The sequence below is a fragment of the Nuphar pumila genome, chromosome 4 (assembly GCF_984573655.1).
Source record: "Nuphar pumila chromosome 4, dmNupPumi1.hap1.1, whole genome shotgun sequence".
Lineage (NCBI taxonomy): Eukaryota > Viridiplantae > Streptophyta > Magnoliopsida > Nymphaeales > Nymphaeaceae > Nuphar > Nuphar pumila.
Window position 1 is genome coordinate 9995066 of NC_143252.1, and position 19516 is coordinate 10014581.

The 19516-nt window shown below is 36.4% G+C and overlaps 1 protein-coding gene across 1 annotated transcript; it reads right to left on the minus strand.

Moving 5' to 3' along the window:
• Positions 1 to 1109: 1109 nt before the first annotated feature.
• LOC149839328 (uncharacterized) lies at positions 1110 to 19127 on the minus strand. Its single transcript, XM_090002465.1, has 5 exons — positions 19003 to 19127; positions 17756 to 18139; positions 17279 to 17681; positions 2936 to 3057; positions 1110 to 2011 (listed from the first exon to the last, which is right to left on the minus strand). The coding sequence occupies exons 2-5, from the start codon at positions 17873 to 17875 to the stop codon at positions 1562 to 1564; spliced, it is 1095 nt and encodes a 364-aa protein (XP_089858591.1). The 5' UTR covers positions 17876 to 18139; positions 19003 to 19127; the 3' UTR covers positions 1110 to 1561.
• Positions 19128 to 19516: the final 389 nt, after the last annotated feature.

Genomic DNA, 19516 nt, shown 5'->3' on the forward strand with positions numbered 1-19516 from the left:
GAATCATGAATTTACAATTTCTATTCTATGTTCTATGGGCGAGAAGTTGGTGCAGGGTACCCGCTTGTCTGGTAGGAGCACCTTGTGTCAGAACGTTGCAGGTTCAAAACCCAATGGAATAGTTGTATAACTGGTAGGGGTTGGGCTAACCTTAGCTTGCCTTCCAAACAAAAAAAGTTGGTGCAGCGATGAAGTGCTGTGTGCGGTTAGTGACTTTTTTTTTTTCTTTTGGATAATCTAAGTGAAAAATCCTCCAATCACCAACAGCACATTGATTGGCCCACCGGGGAGTACACCTAGCTTCAGCCTTGCCGCAAGGGGCACCACCTGTGGGTTTTGAATTTGAGACGTCCAGTCAACTTGGTGACATTTACAAGTAGTTCCTACCAGATGAGCGGAGCCCCTGTGGGCATGAGCAGTTAGTGACTTAGCATCAAAACACGAGTTCAAGTCATGAGAACAGCCACTTCATACAAAAGGCTCACGAGAAATTGAAAAAATTCCATAAATCTCACATTTTTTGGAAAAATCTCGGCAATAAAAAATTAATTAAAAAATATATATAATTTAATTTTTATAAGAAAATATTAATGATTGGAGGAGAAGGATTCATGTGAAAGACCCAGAATGATTTTCTTTTTTGGTTCATATCGCCGACCCCAATTGTTTTGGGATGAAGGCATAGTAGTTGTTGTATAAGAAAATATTAATGAGAATTATGTAAAAATAAAAATATAGGATTTTTTTACAATAAATAGCCGTTTATAAAACATAAATATCACGTTTAAATCACAGTATTTATGTTTTTTCATAAATCTCGCGATATTTTGAAAATCTTGTGAGAAATTGCCATTTTAAACTTTCAGGCAATTTCTCGCAATATTATCGCAAGATTTTCATAAATCTCACGATATTTGTCACACTGGTTTCCAGTACACCCCCTCTCCAGCACCCCAAGTACAAGATACTGTACTCTGCAAAGCCCTTCTACTCAGTCCTAGGCATCACCGTTAACCGGGCCATCAGACCAAAATTGATGGTGAGTAGACCACAAACAATTTTACCCAAAATGACAGGATTTTAAACCAGCAAGAATATGCAGGGCATGATGACCAAAATTAATCTCTCATATCACAAATAAACTGTTCATTGTACAGAAACAAGCCAAGATCTTCAATGATTCAAATTCCCCACCATTCACCATTGTTAGAAAATACTTGCTGGAATTTTCTCCACGGTGCTTGTTTTGTTTTGTTTTGTTTTTTCAACCCCAACTCATGCCTCGTATTCACTTCAAAAAGTACAGAGGGCCCTCTATTAAGGAGGGGATATAACCAATAACTTTTACACCAAGACTATGTATCTTGACTCTCGTCTTCAAAATGCCCTTGGTCTCAAACCGCGCTGTCAAGGGAGAACAACAGAGTAGCATTGGTGATTTCTTCTCCAGGGACTACCATCACTTTCTAGTTAAATGCCCCAACAGATTTTTTTGTTTTTCAAAAAAAAAGAAGTGGGCATTCTTTGTAGATAAAAAGCCAAGGAACAGACCAAATAGCAGTTAATCATCCCAATTATCTTCCCACCCATCCTTCTCAGGGGCTCTAGAGGTGTGGCCATTCATGGGTCCGACACTCGGCCTTTCCGCTGCTTCATCTTCCCAACCATCATCCCAATTTCGATCCCAGCCATCAGCTGAATTGACCTCCAGTTTTCCGGCAGTGGTTGAGACTGGGTAATCCGATTCGGGCAACCCCATTTCAAGCTCCTGGTATCTCACACCATTATGGCGCTCCTGTCTTCTAAATTTACAACAAATCCACACTCCACCAACTGCCAAGACAGTAAAAGCCAGGAAATATGCACCATACGTTGGTGTCACAAGAGAGGTGTACGCTGGAAAGTCTGGAAATATGCTACTGGAAAATTGTTTCCTTTGGAGTATGCATTCCCCATTTCCAGCATTCAGAATTATTTTTGATACTTCTGGCGCAACATCCGGCAGATTAATCTGAAAGGTTGAAATACCATCAATTCAGAATTATTATTCAGAGCTGAAAGAACGTCTCATGCTTCATTCATGAAAGCATTGCTACCACTGATTCAGTTTAACATAAGGGGCTTGTATTCCCAGATTCTTCATTACCAAAATGATACAATTTGCAGGTTCTACATACAGCTCATGCAGGTCTGCCTTAACACTATTCCTTCAATAGGTAGCAGATATACAACATGCATGCAAACACAATAAAAAAATGCTCACTTTATAAATATCATTTTACTATACAATTGAAAATTAAGCAAATATAAAGGCTAAAACAAGGCACGATACTTTGACCAAGAGCGAAGAGTATTTAACAAAAAGGCATGCTAGTTGTAGTCCCTAATTCTAAGACCATATGTAGATTCCTTTGTATGATGACTTGCACACCATCGAATGGAGAAAAAATACATGTTCACCACAATAAACTTCAGCGAGTTTTCTGCTGAAAGGATTGATAACATATGCTGACAACAGATGGGGCACATTATATCTAAGCAAATTAGCAAAATGGGAGAAAAAAGGACAACATGGTGATCTGTGGACAAAAAAATCTCACAAGCAGATAACTTTCAGGCTTCACAAAAAATCACATGGAGCACTGTCTTCCAATTCCTTGAAACAAACTGTGCAGATCTAAAAAGTAGATCGCAGAAGAAGAAAATCATTCTCTTTTAATACAGGTGGAATAATTATCAGTGAAAAACAGAGGGAGAACAAGTTATTATACTTTCAAGGAAAAACAATTCAGGAAAACGGTAGGCTGGAATGCACACCTTGCGGACCAAGAATTATTTGAGTATTAATAAACCAAGTTTGGTAGCATTTTATTCCAATAATGATTTACATCCTAACAAGGGGACGGCAAGTAATGGATGGTTTAACAAAGCATACCAGCTGTTTCTGGTGCTTTTCAAGTTGTAACTCTTTATGAAAAGCAGAACCCGCAACAGTGATATTAACATCTAGCTCATCCTCCCCATCATTGCGAACCACAATAAATAACTCACTGGAACCTGCAGAATAAGAAACTAAAATTATCTCATGCCCTGAAAATACACAACAGCAAAAGAAACTGCAAGATTGGTTTTAGTCCTCAATATGCATTGACATCTCTATCCAAACTTATCATCAAAAGCATAATAAATGGTTTTATGGTAACATGAAACCACAGTCAACTATATCATTCAAGGTATTTTCTCGTAGAGATTTTCAAAACTTGGAAAATCTCGGGAGTTAAAAATATTGAAAAAATAAAAGTAATAAGACAAAAGATAAGAAAACAATAGTTTTGCATGATTTTTCTTGCAAAAATATAAAGAAACAAGTTTTAGAAGGTTTTAAAATATAAAAGAAACAAAAAATAGAAAAATGTATGTTCAAAATATTAAAAAATGATTTCCCAAAAATATCGTGATAATATCACGATATTTTAAGTATTGGCAATATTTTGAAAATATTGTGATAAATTGCAGATAATATCAGCTGACTTGATATTGCCGATATTAGCACAATATTTTCAAAATATCACTGATATAGGTGACACTGTATGAAACTAAAATATCGCTGATATAGGTGACACTGCATGAAACTATAAGAGCTAGAAACCTTTGGTTGATGAAGCGCACTTATTTTTTCATAATCTCCCATAGAATAATTTATCTTTACTTAATTAGATGCTACAAATAACTAGGATACAGTAAAAAGTGAATATGGGAAAGAAAAAGCAGCCGACAATGACAAAATGGAGCTACTCTCTTAAGTGTGGATGCAAGAGAATCTCCCAAAGTACACATTCCAATGGAACAATTCACAGCCTTTAGGTGGTAAGAGTATAGCTCCAATGAAAACATAATTGCTCAAGACCACATCTATCATCTAAAAGCTACCTAAATATTATATAAGCAGAAGCAGGGGTACAAGGTGCCAAAAATTACATGCTTTATTACTTTTGTTAAAATGACATTCTTGCCATGTGTTGTAATAGTGTAATTAAATTTTTTTTTTGCCCTTCTCCATAGAGTTTTCTAAAAACAAAAAAATTGTTACTTACATGGCATAATGTAATTTTTCCTAAAACAATAAAAATGTGTAACCACTTTCCCCTCTCTTTTAATTGTCATAAATAACAATTAAAAAATGGTGAAACGACTCTCATATTCAAAATATCTCAACGTTTTTACGTAACTTCTTTCTCTTAAAAAAACTGCATACCCTCTCTCTCTCTCTCTCCTAAATTATCTTCATATTAAACTCCTTATCCAAAACCTCTCTCTTACTCCTAAAACGTCCCTCCCTCTCTTTCCAAAAATGCCTCTATCTTTTTCCTAAATTATCTCCATATTAAATAACTTTATCCAAAACCTTTCTCTAATTCCAAAAATATCTCTCCCTCTCCTCCTCTTTCCAAAAATGCCTCTCAATTGCTTTCAATACTCCAAACATCCTCTCTCTCTCTCTATATATATATATATATGTGTGTGTGTGTGTGTGTGTGTGTGTGTGGGTGGGGGGAACACCTCATGGATGGTTATAGATGTAGACGATCAATACTAGAAGCTTGTCATTCGGTAGAACCTGTTAAATTATTTCTCTTGTGGTACCTAACTTTTTTCCTTATTTCTCCTCTCTAATGGGTGAAAAAGACTCCTATTTCTCTCTCGGTTTCAAACTTAATGGCTCCAATTATCATGTATGGGCCGGAAACATGGAGACTCATATTAAAGGAAAAGGGCTTTGGGGTTATGTTCAAGGCTCAATTCCAGAACCGTAGCCTAAGATCACTTTGATGGAGAGAGGAGAAATAAAGATCCTTGAAGGAGAAGAAAGAGCCAAGACGCTTGAAGACTATAGTAAAAAGCATGAAGAATGGGAGACGAGGAACTTTAAAATTCTCGCATGGATTTTCTCATCCGTTGAGACAAGAATTAATGTCAGCATTATAAAGTTCAAGAAAGCCTCTCAAGCGTGGGAATACCTTGAAAAAATGTACACTTCAAGGGATTTGTCAGACAAATATTACCTTAAAAAAAGGGCCTTAACCCTTCAACAAAACGAAATGACTATTAGAGAGTATTTCGTGGAGTTGTCTTCCATTTGGGATGAGTTTGCCATGCTTGAGCCCAATTAGAGCGAAGAGGCTATTGAGCTTAGGCATAAATAATTAGAGGAATATCGTTTCTTTAATTTTTTGAATGGGCTTAGGCCCGAATTCGAACAAATTCGGTTTTCTCTACTATCCGCTTTCACTTCCCCCTTTATTGAAGATGTAATTACTATACTAAGTGGGGAATAGACTCGTATGGGTATAAGTAAGAATAACCCAAGTGTTCTAGCAACACCTTTCAATAATGAAGAAAACGAAGGTGTTAATACTGTTTCAAGACCGGAGAGCAACTTAAGGACCTACAAGCCTCCCCACTTCAAGAATCAAAACCAAAGTTCAAATGGTCAAGGTGGAAAGAAGGATTATAACAGGCTTGTGTGCCACTTTTGTAAGGAACCGAAGCACATCAAGCCGATTTGCCCAAAGTGGAAGAAGTTGCTAGCTATGACTGCCAGATCTCAACCTTAAAAAGAAGAGTGCTCATCATTTTCAAATAGAGCTCTCTCACTACAACAAATTGTGGATGCACTTCAACCTCTTCTCAAGGGAGCTATTTTCGGAGCCGCTATGTCAACCTTTTCTCCTCCCGGTAGGACCTCGTGGCTTTTAGATTAGGGTGCATCATTTCACATGTCTCTAAGTATTAGTTTTTTTTTCGAATACTCAAACAGTCTTTTTCCATCTATTGTTTCAACCGCGGATGAAACATCTCTTGAAGTAAAAGGAATTGGAAATTTTGAAAAACAAGGGTTCTTTATTCCAAAAATTAGATTTATACCCAAATTAAACTTAAATTTGCTTTCCGTTTCTCAACTCTCGGATCATGGGTATGATATAAAAAAATTTTCTAACAAATGTTGGATACAAGATCGCCGATCCGAGAAGTTGATTGGGGAAGGCTCTAGAAAAGGCGATCTATACTATGTCGATTCCCTTCAAATTCCAAAAAACATGTTTTGTAATGTTGTCCAACAAAATAATATTAATGTATGGCACAAGAGACTTGGACATCCACATGTTGTAAAAAAATTTCATTTAACTTTTGTTAAAAATCTACGTAAAAGTAATTTCACTTGTAACAATTGTATTCTTGGGAAAATGAAAAAATTACCTTTTTGTCAAAGATCTATGTTTACAATAAGACCTTTGGAAATTATCCATTCAGATGTAAAGAGACCCGCACCTGTTTTATCAAAAGGGGGTTTTGCATATTATGTCATTTTTTTTACAACTACACGAGATATTTTTTCTTAAACACAAATATGAAGTTTTTTTGACCTTTAAAACCTATCATATGATGATTAAAAATCAATTTAATGGAAACCTAAAAGTTTTTAGAACTGACTCTGGTAGAGAATACCTTTCTAAGTGAATTCAAAAATTATCTTGAAAGTCATGGTATCCTCCACCAAAGATCTTGTCTGAAGACTCCTCAACAAAATTGATTAGCCGAAAGAAAGCATAGACACATAATAGAGACAACTCGAACTCTACTTATTTCTCAAAACATCCCAAAAGGTTTTTAGGCCGAAGCTGCCTTAGTATATGTCTATCTGATAAATCGGCTCCCTTCTAAAAATTTGAACAATATCTCGCCTTTTGAAATGTTGTATACCAAAGAACCCAACTATATGTTAAAATGTAGCTCCTAAAATCATTGTAAATATAAATATATATATTTATATACATAGAGATATATTTACATATAATATATTATATGTACATATATCTCTATATATATAAATATATATATTTATACCCGAAAGGGCATTTCTGTCATTTCCTGTTTTGCGCATATTCACTTTTAGAATATGCTGTAATTTTCTTTTTATTTTTACTTTTGTAATTTCTTTTTTTTCTTTTTATTTTTTGATTTATTTTATGTGCATTGGGGGTCCCCCAATAGAGTCGTTGGGGGGCCCCAACGGTCACAAATGTGACCGTTGGGGCCTCCCAACGACTCCTTTGGGAGCCCCCCCTTTGCACCTTCTAACATTTGTATAAATAAGGGTGTTCCCCCCTTGTATTTCCCAAGCTTGAGAATCTCAAGCATTTGCTTTTATATATTGAAATACATGCATTACTGCATGTTTATTATTTATACACTTTTTGTGTATTTTGTTCAAGTGTTGTGAGAGTGCTTTCGTGCACTTCTTTTATAAAGTTTTTATGCTTGTTTATGTATTGTCTCTTCGTAGACAATTTCACATGGTATCAGAGCTCGGTTGGTGATTGGAGATCGTGAGATCCGCCTTTGTTCGAGTGCCTCGAAAACCGTGCCTTCGGATTTTTTGAGATTGAAGTGGTGGATCTTGCTTCTCAAATATTTTAGAAGGATCTTGTGCTAAGAAGAAGTTGAAACATCGTATTGGTACGTCTTTTTTCTTCTTCTCTCTACGTCTTAATGGGTGAGAAAGAGTCTCACTTTGCCCTTGGCTTCAAATTGAATGGGTCCAACTATCATATTTGGGCCGGGAATATGGAGGCCCACATAAAAGGAAAAGGATTGTGGGTTATGTGCAAGGAACAATTCCGGAGCCGGAACCCAAGATAACCATAATGGATGGAAGTGAAATCAAGATTCTTGAGGGAGAGGAAAGGATCAAAGCTCTTGAAGAATACTCAAAGAAACACGACGAATGGGAAATGAAGAACTTCAAGATTCTTTCTTGGTTCTTCGCATCCGTCGAAACGAAGATTAATGCCAACATTATCAAATTCAAAAAGGCATCGGAAGCTTGGCATTATCTCGAGAAGATGTATACATCAAGAGACCTATCTCATAAGTATTACCTTCAAAAGAAGGCCCTCTCCCTTACTCAAGGTGAAATGTCTATTAGGGATGAGCTCTCTATGCTTGAACCAAAATGGAGTGGAGAGGCAATTGAACTCCGCCACAAGCAACTTGAAGAAGATCGTTTCTTCAATTTTTTGAATGGGTTGAGACCGGAATTTGAGCAAATAAGGTCATCACTTCTATCCTCATTTACTCCTCCCTCTCTTGAAGATGTTCTCACCAAATTAAGTGGTGAGGAGACTCGTATGAATTTATGTAAACAAGGACCAAGTGTTCTTATGGTTCCTTGTAATTATGAAGAAAATAATGAGGTTAATGCCGTATCAAGACCCGGAAATAATGTAAAGACCTATCGTCCTCCTCACTTTAAATTCCAAAATCAAGGAGGAGATGGTGGACAAAGAGGAAAGCGGGACTATAGCAAGACCATATGTCACTTTTGTAAAGAACCGGGGCATATCAAGCCAGTATGTCCCAAATGGAAGAAGCTTCTTGCTATGGCCACCACCGACGCACCACAAAAGGAAGAGGCATCATCAAGTGGGTCACTCTCGTTGAACCAAATAATGGAAGCCCTTCAACCTCTTCTCAAGGGAGCTACATCCGGTGCCGCCGTGTCTACTTCTTCCATTCCAGGTAAAGTCCCTTGGCTTTTGGACTCAGGTGCATCCTTTCATATGTCCCCAAACATGTTTTCACTTTCCGATTATTCAAAAAATGCTTCTCCATCCTTTGTTTCCACTGCGGATGGAACTTCTCTTGAAATTAAAGGAATAGGCAATTTTGAAACTCAAGATTTTTTTATTCCAAAAATTAGATTTATACCTAAACTTAATTTAAATCTTCTTTCTGTTTCTCAACTTTCGGATCATGGTTGTGATATTAAATTTTCATGTGATAAATGTCTAATACAGGATCGCCTGTCCGGGAAATTGATTGGGGAAGGCTTTAGAAAAGGCGATTTATACTACATGGAATCTCTTCGAGTTCCAAAATCTTTTTGTAATGTTGCCCGAAACAAAGATATAAACATGTGGCACAAAAGACTTGGTCATCCTAATATCACCAAGTTGTCTTACTTACATTTTGCAAAAGACCTATGTAAAAGTTCCTTTTCTTGTAATGACTGTATTCTCGGAAAAATGAAAAGTTTACCTTTTGAGCAAAGAACTATGTTCTCATCAAAACCTTTTGAAATTATTCATTCCGATGTTTGGGGACCAGCACCTGTTGTCTCAAAAGGAGGTTTTTCTTATTATGTTATTTTTGTGGATGATTTCTCTAGATATTCATGGATCTTTTTTCTTAAATTCAAACATGAAGTCTTTTCATGCTTTAGAACTTTCCATTCGATGATCAAGAATCAATTTAATAGTAACATAAAGATTTTTAGAAGTGATTCTGGAGGAGAATATCTCTCCAACCAATTTAAAACATATCTTGAAGATCAAGGAATCATTCACCAAAGATCTTGTCCTAAAACCCCCCAACAGAATGGGTTGGCCGAAAGAAAACATAGACATATTATTGAGACCACTAGAACCCTTCTTATTTCTCAAAACATACCAAAAAAATTTTGGGCTGAAGCTGCTCTTGCTTCTGTTTATCTAATAAATCGTTTGCCTTCTAGAATATTAGGAAAAATATCCCCTTTTGAGATCTTGTATAAACTCGAACCAGATTATAATAGGTTACGAGTCTTCGGGTGTAAGTGTTTCATTCTTACGGATAAGAATGACAAACTCTCTCCCAAGGCTATCCCCTGCGTTTTTCTTGGATATTCCGAAACTCAAAAGGGATTTCGATGCTATGATCTTCGAGAAGATAAATTATATGTTTCTAGAAATGTAACTTTTTTGGAAAATGAAAGTGGATTTGAAAAAAATGTTTCTCAACAAGAAAATTTTGATTATTCTTTCCTTTTTGACTTATTATCTAGTAATGATGATACATCCAGTGATGATGATATGTCATCAAACCATGATGAAAACATTGAAAGTAATATCGAAGAGCATAACCAACAAGAAGACAGGATTTCTAATGATCCTATAACATACTCTCGTAGAAACCAAGACACCTTTAGAAGTGCTATTGACCAATATAGTGAACTCATTCCTGTTCTCGATCACCGAAGGTCTGAGAGGAATAGGAGACCTCCCACTCGTTTTGTCTCCTTTGATTCCTTTTCGCCCCGATATAGGGCTTGTCTTAGTGCCATTCATTCTTATTTTGAACCAAGAAACTTTGAAGAAGCAAAGAAATGTATAGAATGGCAAGAAGCTATGCAAAATGAACTTAGTGCTCTTAAAAGGGCTGAAACGTGGGATTTTCAATCTCTACCTATAGGAAAGAAAACTATAGGTTGTCGATGGGTATTTAAAGTTAAAACTAAGAGTGACGGATCACTTGAAAGGTATAAGGCTCGCTTAGTTGCAAAAGGGTATGGGCAAGAGTATGGGATTGATTATGAAGAAACTTTTGCTCCTGTAGCCCGAATGGTTACAGTTAGGTGTCTTATCACTATTGCATCTATCAAAAATTGGAATATCTTTCAAATGGATGTGAAAAATGCCTTTTTAAATGGTGATCTTAATGAAGAAGTGTATATGGATGCTCCACCTGACATGGAGATCCCTAAAAATAAAGTCCTTCGTCTTCGAAAGGCCCTTTATGGTTTGAAACAGGCCCCCAAAGCCTGGTATGACAGATTTACCAGTGTAATGCTGGAAAATGGTTTCTCCTCATGTTATACTGATACTGCTCTATTTACTAGAAAATCTAAAGCAGGGATTGTAATATTGTTATTATATGTTGATGACATGTTAATCACAGGTGATGATGTACAAGGAGTCAAGGGTATTAAGTCCGTCTTGACTTCAAAATTTGAGATGTCAGACTTAGGTTTTCTGACATATTTTCTTGGCATTGAGGTTGCCTATTCGCAACGTGGTTATTTTCTATCTCAGTCTAAACTTGCTTGTGAGATTATTGACAGATCAGGGATTTCTGATGACAAAGTATGTGAAACTCCTGAAGTTGTGGGAGCCAAAATGAAGATTGACGACGGTGTTCCTCTAACTGATCCTACTCCTTACAGACAGTTGGTAGGTTCTTTAATGTATCTTAGCATTACTCGACCCGATTTGTCACATGCTATACACATCGCCAGTCAGTTTCAACATGCTCCTACAACCGTCCATATGGGTGCTGTACTTCGCATCATCAGATACTTGAAGGGAACAGTGAATAAGAGAGTATTCCTATCCTCTTCTTCTGAATTAAAATTGCTTGCTTATACGGACTCAGATTGGGGAGGTGACCCTAGTAACCGTCACTCCACCACTGGTTTTTGTATTTTTTTAGGAGAATCCTTGATCTCGTGGCGATGTAAAAAGCAACAGAAGGTCTCCTTATCATCCACTGAAGCCGAATACAGAGCCATGGCATCTACCACTATGGAAATAGTATGGATTCGACGTCTTTTGGAAGATATGGGAGTAGTTGTCAAAGAACCAACAAAGCTATGCTGTGACAATAAAAGTGCCATCTACATTGCCAAGAACCACACATTTCACGAGCGAACAAAACATATAGAGATGGATTGTCATTATGTCCGAGAGGAATACTTGAAGAAGGTCATTGATCTGCCATATGTGACATCTGAGTATCAACTTGCCGACTTCTTCACAAAAGCTCTATGTTCGCCCAGATTTCATTTCCTTCTTGACAAACTTGCGGTTATCACACCGTAAGTTTGAGGGGGGGTGTTAAAATGTAGCTCCTAAAATCATTGTAAATATAAATATATATATTTATATACATAGAGATATATTTACATATAATATATTATATGTACATATATCTCTATATATATAAATATATATATTTATATATTTTTACCCGAAAGGGCATTTCTGTCATTTCCTGTTTTGCGCATATTCACTTTTAGAATATGCTGTAATTTTCTTTTTATTTTTACTTTTGTAATTTCTTTTTTTTCTTTTTATTTTTTGATTTATTTTATGTGCATTGGGGGTCCCCCAATAGAGTCGTTGGGGGCCCCCAACGGTCACAAATGTGACCGTTGGGGCCTCCCAACGACTCCTTTGGGAGCCCCCCCTTTGCACCTTCTAACATTTGTATAAATAGGGGTGTTCCCCCCTTGTATTTCCCAAGCTTGAGAGTCTCAAGCATTTGCTTTTATATATTGAAATACATGCATTATTGCATGTTTATTATTTATACACTTTTTGTGTATTTTGTTCAAGTGTTGTGAGAGTGCTTTCGTGCACTTCTTTTATAAAGTTTTTATGCTTGTTTATGTATTGTCTCTTCGTAGACAATTTCACACTATAGTCGGCTGAGAATTTTCGGTTGCAAATGTTTTGTTCTTGCCGACAAGAACGACAAGCTTTCACCGAAAGCTATTGAATGTGCCTTTCTTGGATATTCTGAAACCCAAAAAGGGCTTTGGTGTTATGATATCAAGAATGACAAGTTATATGTTTCCAGAAATGTGAGTTTTCTGGAAAATGTTAACGGTTTTGAGAGGAGTGAACCTTATAAAGAAAACATGGATTACTCTTTTTTATTTGAGTTGTTAGCACAAAATGATGATAATGATGATGAACTCACTCATAACGATGCTAATGATAAAGAAGATGAAGAAAATATTACATCCCAGCCACCTATTTTCCAACATAATAATGAAGGGGCATCGAGAGATCCTATAACATATACTCGTAGATACAGGAATAATTTTAGAAGTACAATTGAAAAATACAGTGAACCTAGTGGCCCCACTTCAATAAATGAAGAAAACCTACGAAGAACTGAGAGAAATAGAAAGGTGACTTCTAAGTTCATCTCATATGATTCCTTTTCACCTAAACATAGAGCTTGTCTTAGCGTCATTCACTCCCATGTAGAGCCCAGAAACTTCGAATAAAGCAAGTACCTGCAACGACACTTTTTTGTAACCAACTACTGGAGTAAGGAGGATAAGTTAGTTAGGTGAGAGAGAGAGAGGTTCAGATATATATATTTTGATAGTAGGAGGGGTAAAATATTACTTTCCTAATGAACAATCAAAATGCATTAGACTGGTCGATAGAGCATGTGCATTTGCATGAGCAGTACATGTATGGGTTTTCAAGAAATCATGAGAAACCATTGCTATTAGTTGCCTTGCAAATGGCACTTCAATCTTCAGTTCTTTTTTTATGCCCCCAAAAAGTTTCCTCAAAGTGGAAAACACAGTTCTTAGTTCAGTTAGAGACAACACATTTCTTCTTCTAGCCCTTTTCTTTTAGGGGAATCCGGTCATAGTTGATTGGTACTGAATGGAACCCAATTACAATTTACATCATATCAAAGCGAAGGATATCAGAGAATCCAATTATTGCAAAAATATTTGGACTCTATCAGAGGGGCATTGTGTGCCACTCATGAACCTTGATCCGCCATGATATTATATTTACTACCATGGAAGCATGGTGGGGAAGAACCTCCCCTGATAGGATCACTTATAGTTTTGGAAGCACCTTCATTATTAAGTGGATGCTGCTAAGAAAAACATTCAGTAAGGTTAGTGTAGCCACAAGAAATAGATATCAACCCATACAGTTACTGGGTTCTCTATCTTGGGCAGCAAACTACAATCTACCACCGCACCCAGTATTCCAAGCATACTTAAATCCATTCTAGTCACCCCTTTGGGCCCTTGCAACCCGTGACCTGCAACCAACGGATCTGATATGTCATCCAAGTATGTGTTGTGCAACTCCACCTTTTCCACATGGAGATTCAAAAGAATGTCAATAAAAGTAGGTATTTTTTTTTGGAGGGAAATAAAAGTAGATTGTCAAGGTAGAAGTTGACACACTTTGGTTTCCACTAATCTTCAAATGGATAGCAGCCCAGAATTCTCCAAGCTGTGGTAAAATCTTCAAACTTATTGGAGAGTTCCATCCCCACATATCAGCATGCTCTTCATGTATTTTGGAGGGATAAGTAGAGGGGCTCTAAGGACCTGGATTCTGTTTCCCATTCTTATAGATCAAGCTGAAGGTTTCACCTATTATGAAGAAAAGGTGAAGCAAAGGAGGTCCTCTTGTCAAAGTCCGAATAGGTGTAAACTGCCATGGATGTAGATGATGTTGATAAGGGGCATGCCCATCTCCATTCTCTAAATCTTTTTCTACTGACCACTTGTACCAAGATGTAGTGAAGCCATCCATTTCACAACATGAAGCGTGTTTTCACGTGTCCATTTTCAAGATGGATGCCATAAGATTCTTCATATGTTGCAATATCAATAAGCTATGATACTGTTAGCCTTAATGCACATCCTGTTGATGAAAGCCTACTGGCTATTTTGAGAATAAGAATACAAGTCCTTTTCTCCATTCACTCTGCTGATTCCATTGCAATAATTGATAAATGCTTGATAAGAGGAAGATTTTCTGGAATGTTCAAAATACTATTTTCTCCCTTTTTTGAGGATTAACACAAGGATGGATTGTAGAGTTCTTCTAGGAAGGCCTTGTTTTGGACCTTTTGGTAGAATTCTTGGAAGATGTGAATTTACAAATTTCACAAAAGCTTTTGAAGTATTTCAAACCCATCCAATCCCTGTGCTTTGCTGACCAATGCAAGTATTGTCTTGTAAATTTCTTCTAGTTCTGAAGGGCATCTGAATGCCACCCTAAATTGGCTTAAAGTGATGGTACGTTGGCATTTACAGTGGTGCTTCTTTGCCTTGTTAGAAAAGGTTGTTCATAAATCATGAACACTCAAAAGTTGTTCTTTCCTTCAATTATAGGTAATTTTTCTAAAAAGTTTCTATAGATTACATGTACAATATATGAATTTTGGTTTATCAAAATAAGTTCACTCCTCCAACTGGTCACTGAAAATTTTGTGAACTTGGAGAGTCATCTCTCAATACTGAAACACTCATTAGCTCTTCAGTTTAATCTGGCATCTTTTTAGTTATAAAAATGTGAGGAGGATCTCTAATTAACACTATCTTTTCTTCGCATTCTGAACCAGTATTTAGTTCCAAATTTGAATGCCTAAAGAGAGAATAAAATCATAGAATATAGCAAGACAATTGAATAGTTTAGCTGTGGTAAACATTGACTTAAATGTCACATATATGAAATATTCTCTAAAAGTAAGGTAATCCAGAAGTGTTTCCCAAATCATGAGAAAAGGATAAACAGTGAAAAGTATATAAGAGAATCATTCATGCGAAAGAGAATCAATGCACTATTCCAGGAGGTAAATGATCAATGCATTGTTCCAAGAGGTAAATGATCAAACACTATTCCAATTCTGTTGGTTACCATGTTTCATAGGTACAGTCACTGTTTTTATAACCACACTAAATATGTTCTTCATTTCCCTCTTGCAGTGATGGAAATGATTGAAGAAACCATTCCTTATTTTATGATAGTTCTCCTTTGATATAATTCTTTCAACAGAGCACGTAAAAATGATTATGTGACTGTGTGCATCACAGTCAGTTGGGATTAAGCAGCTCAATCCTTATTTCACACCCAGTAACAAAGCTCATTATTTTATTGGCAGACATATCGATATTCAAGCTAAGAAGCATACACTATGATGCTCAAACTTTGACTCAAATCCTACTGGAAGATGAGACAATTGTTTTCTAACTTTATTTTCACCATGTACTGGAGGTAAAGTTTTTACATGCATGCTCAACTAAAGGATAAAAATAGAAATTTTGTTCTTTAGTAACATTATATGACTAAAAGATTTCTACAATAAACTTATTAATGCATAGGGGTGGATGGCAAGCCCTGAACCAAAGACTATTAGGGCTGACAGGCCCAACCCATCACCGACCTGATATTACTGGGTTTGGGTTCATCCTGAGTCTTATTGGGCTTAGGTCGTGTTGGGTTCTTACAAACTAGTCTATTCTATGGTCAGACTCAGTTCGGCTCCAACGATATGTTTTGACTAAATTGACACACATCACCAGACAATCTTTGATGATGGAATTGCTGAAATTCTGATTTTGGTGAGAATAAACTTGGACACATCAGCAAAGGTTGATGAGATGAAACAAAACCAAGAACACATGGGGCAGAATAACTTCCTTGAAACAATTCTTCAGTTGCTTGATAAACATTATCAACAAGGGAGCCGGAATTCCCTCAACAGAAATAGTTTGAGATGTTGAAACCTGAATAATTTCTCATGCTATATAGGTTCTTCACTTTTCATGTAAAGGAAAATTAAAGAGAAGAGGACATAGTGACCAGCTCGCATATGGCCTTCAATTAGTTGAAGAGCTTCCCACTTTGATACCAATCCTATGTTAGGTCTTACCAATACACTATCTTGTTGTTAAGAATCCCAAAGAACTAATGATACAGACAAGATAGACATGAAGAATACAGGTAGCACAGTTTCAATATTCTTTTTATTATATAAAACATTAATATTTAAAACCATCATTTTTTAATTATGTCACAGTTCAAGAAACCATCTTGAGATCAAATTTATGAAGAAATTAGGAATATTGAGAAGTTTGTGATAGATCAAACAACTAGAGGAAATGTAGACACAGAGATCCATGATTCCAACGGGCCAATAAATCTATTTTTCTCTTACCTTTTGCATTCTACAGCAGCTTAATATATACATAAATCATTTGACCTAAATCACCATACTGTAAACTAAAATGTTTTATGTAAATTGAATATCCACGTTATCTGAACTATGAAGGTGTATAATACTACTTGAACATGTTACATATAGTACAACTCAAGAATTTATTTCTAGCGGATCTTTTCCTCCTTAGAATTTCAACCTATGGTATTACCGTTTGACAACATTTCAGAAACAAAATCACTTGATTTTTTTTCTTGAAATGGAATGGTTTAAAAATGTTCTGCAACTGAAATGCACGAAATAAAAAATGAAAATTACAAAGTTCTCAGGAAAAAATACACAGAAAATATTGATAAATATTGTGATTTTTTTATGAATGAATCACAATATTTTTAGAATGCCACCCACTTTGAAAATATCACTATTTTATCATGATATTAACACTACTGATTTTTATCTTTTTATATTTTTCATTATATGTTTCATGCGCATATTTTCTGATGTTTTTAAAATTCAATTATGCCAATAGTACAGCCATGATTTTTCCATGAGATTTTCCCTAGTCAACAAAATCCCCAGACCTTCATGACATTGTTATGAAATTGTAGAGATCTAAAAAATGACAAAAAAGACAATAACATAAAAGTATTAGTGGAAAAGACTTAAAATTGAGAGACTTGCTTACCGCTTTGTTGCAAACAGGCAACCAAATTCTTGTGATCCTTACACTTGATGGATGTGTTGCATAAGCCCTCCTCAGGCTTAGGCTTCTCCTTTAGTTCCCCAGTATCAGTGGGCACCTTGCTCCCGTCATGAGTGGTGTTACTTTGTACTGTGCTTGGTGAAACTGGGGGAGTGTTACTCGTAGGAGGGCTGTTATGATCTATCTTACTAGGATCAGAAGAGTTTGTCTTATTAGATTCTTTTGGAGCACTGGACAAATTTGGCAACTTTGGATCAGGGCTTGGAACTGAACCATTAGTACCTGTAGGTAAGGGTACAAAAGGAGGAGCAGGCAAAGGACTATGCTTTGATTCATGTGCTGTGCCATTGGCCCTTTTAACAGGCGAACCATCCGTAGTACCATTCTGAAATAAATAAAAAGAAAAGGTATAAAATGAGAGAGAGAAAGAGAGTACAATGACCAAACAAGCAATTTTACCTTTGTCGTATTCTTGTTCTCTATATCTGTTGATGCTAAGTTGCGAAGATTTAAAGGAGTTGACTTGTCAGAAATAACCAAAATTAGAAAAGGTATCGCTATGCAGCCCAATCTATCCATTACGAGAGAGAACCAAATGCATCAACTCTAGAAGCTTATTCAGTGCATCAAAGGATCAGAAAAGCTGTTCAATTCGAACAATTGGAAAATACCCTGAGAACTGCATCTTCACTCAACTCCCGGATAGTTCAACTTTATCATCAACATGAACAAAATTTGAGTTTTTCAGCGGCAAATTTTCTCATAAGATTGCAAGAATTCAGTAGAAACCACACATACTCCCAACAGCCGCATAACTCAAAGCCAAGTTATTTACATGATATCCTGTGGAAAATCCAACCAAGATCACATTGCAAATCCAATTTCAGAAGTTTAAGCACACACACGGAAAAATAAAACATAACAAGAATGAAACATTTGAACACGAGATAATAACCACTAAACGCATCATGATGGAAACGAGTAACATTATCCAAGAAGTCCACACATGCAGCACACACAACAACAAGAACTATAACAGCCAAAAATTAAGGTTACTACAGACACCAATAAAGGGAATACATCATCGAATTGTATAATTAGAGAACAAAATGAGAGTATTAGAGAATCAAACAACAAAGCTTCACATAGTTCCTCCAATAGCATTTCAACTTTACAAGACATAAAAGGGGGAAAACTTTCACTGGTGTCGCCAACGGATTTCAAAGCACGAAACCAATTCTAGCGAGTCGAAATGAAATTCGACAGAGGCATGAATCTATATAACCATACCGACTCATCGCGCAACAAATTCCCAGAGATGATTTCAAGTTTTCCGAAGAGCAAAACGATCAGGAATACGATCAAAACCAGAAAACAATGAATCGAATCCAGAAACACAGAAACGCAACCAAACGAAACCGAAGCGATCACTGAGATTGGCAATCCCCAGTCCCAGACTCGAACTGCTTAAGACTAACGATCGGGGTTTAAGCCTCGAAACATCACAAAAAAACAAGAAAAAAAATCTCTTCGTCATTCATTCCTAGTATCTACAATTGCTACGGCTTCCGGCAACAAAACGTACGCAGAAACGATCCATAGAAAAGGAGAACCGAGGATCCTCGATTATCGACTACAATAAAAAAAGAGAACCTGCAAATTACTAGGGCTTTGAATCCCCGAAATCGATTTCCAAGATAGATTACCTCAAGAGAGTTGATGAAGGCGAATCGGCGATCAAGAATCCAGAGAATCGATTCCTCTTTCAAACGATAAGATCGGCTGAAAAAAGGCAAAAAAAAAAAAAAAACAAGAGTTTGGTAGGAAACGGGAGAACCGATTAATAATCGGATTCGCGTTTAGTATTAAGTCTTGCAGTCAAACCCGAATCCGACAAAACTCAGAACCCAATTAAAATACCACCCGATTATGTTAAATGTCGGGTTTTAGGTAGGGCTGGTAAACGAACAGAGCAGCTCTTGACTCGACTCGGTTTGGTTCGTCACAAACTCGTATGAGATATAGTTGGCAAGCCGAGCCACTGCTCGATTAGCTTAAACGAGTCGAGCCTGAACACAAGGTGTTCAGCATGGCTCGGCTCGGCTCAATAGTGCTTTTATAGATAAAATATATATTTTTATGGATAATATATATTTTGTGTAATATATAAAAGAAAGAATAGGTAAAATATATAAAAAAGGATGAATAAAAAATATATAT

Coding starts and splice junctions, on each gene's coding strand:
- LOC149839328 (XM_090002465.1), bottom strand. CDS start 17,875: ATGGATAGATTGGGCTGCATAGCGATACCTTTTCTAATTTTGGTTATT. Junction 17,682..17,755: donor AGAACAAGAATACGACAAAG/GTAAAATTGCTT, acceptor TATTTATTTCAG/AATGGTACTACGGATGGTTC. Junction 2,012..2,935: donor AAAAGCACCAGAAACAGCTG/GTATGCTTTGTT, acceptor TCAACCTTTCAG/ATTAATCTGCCGGATGTTGC.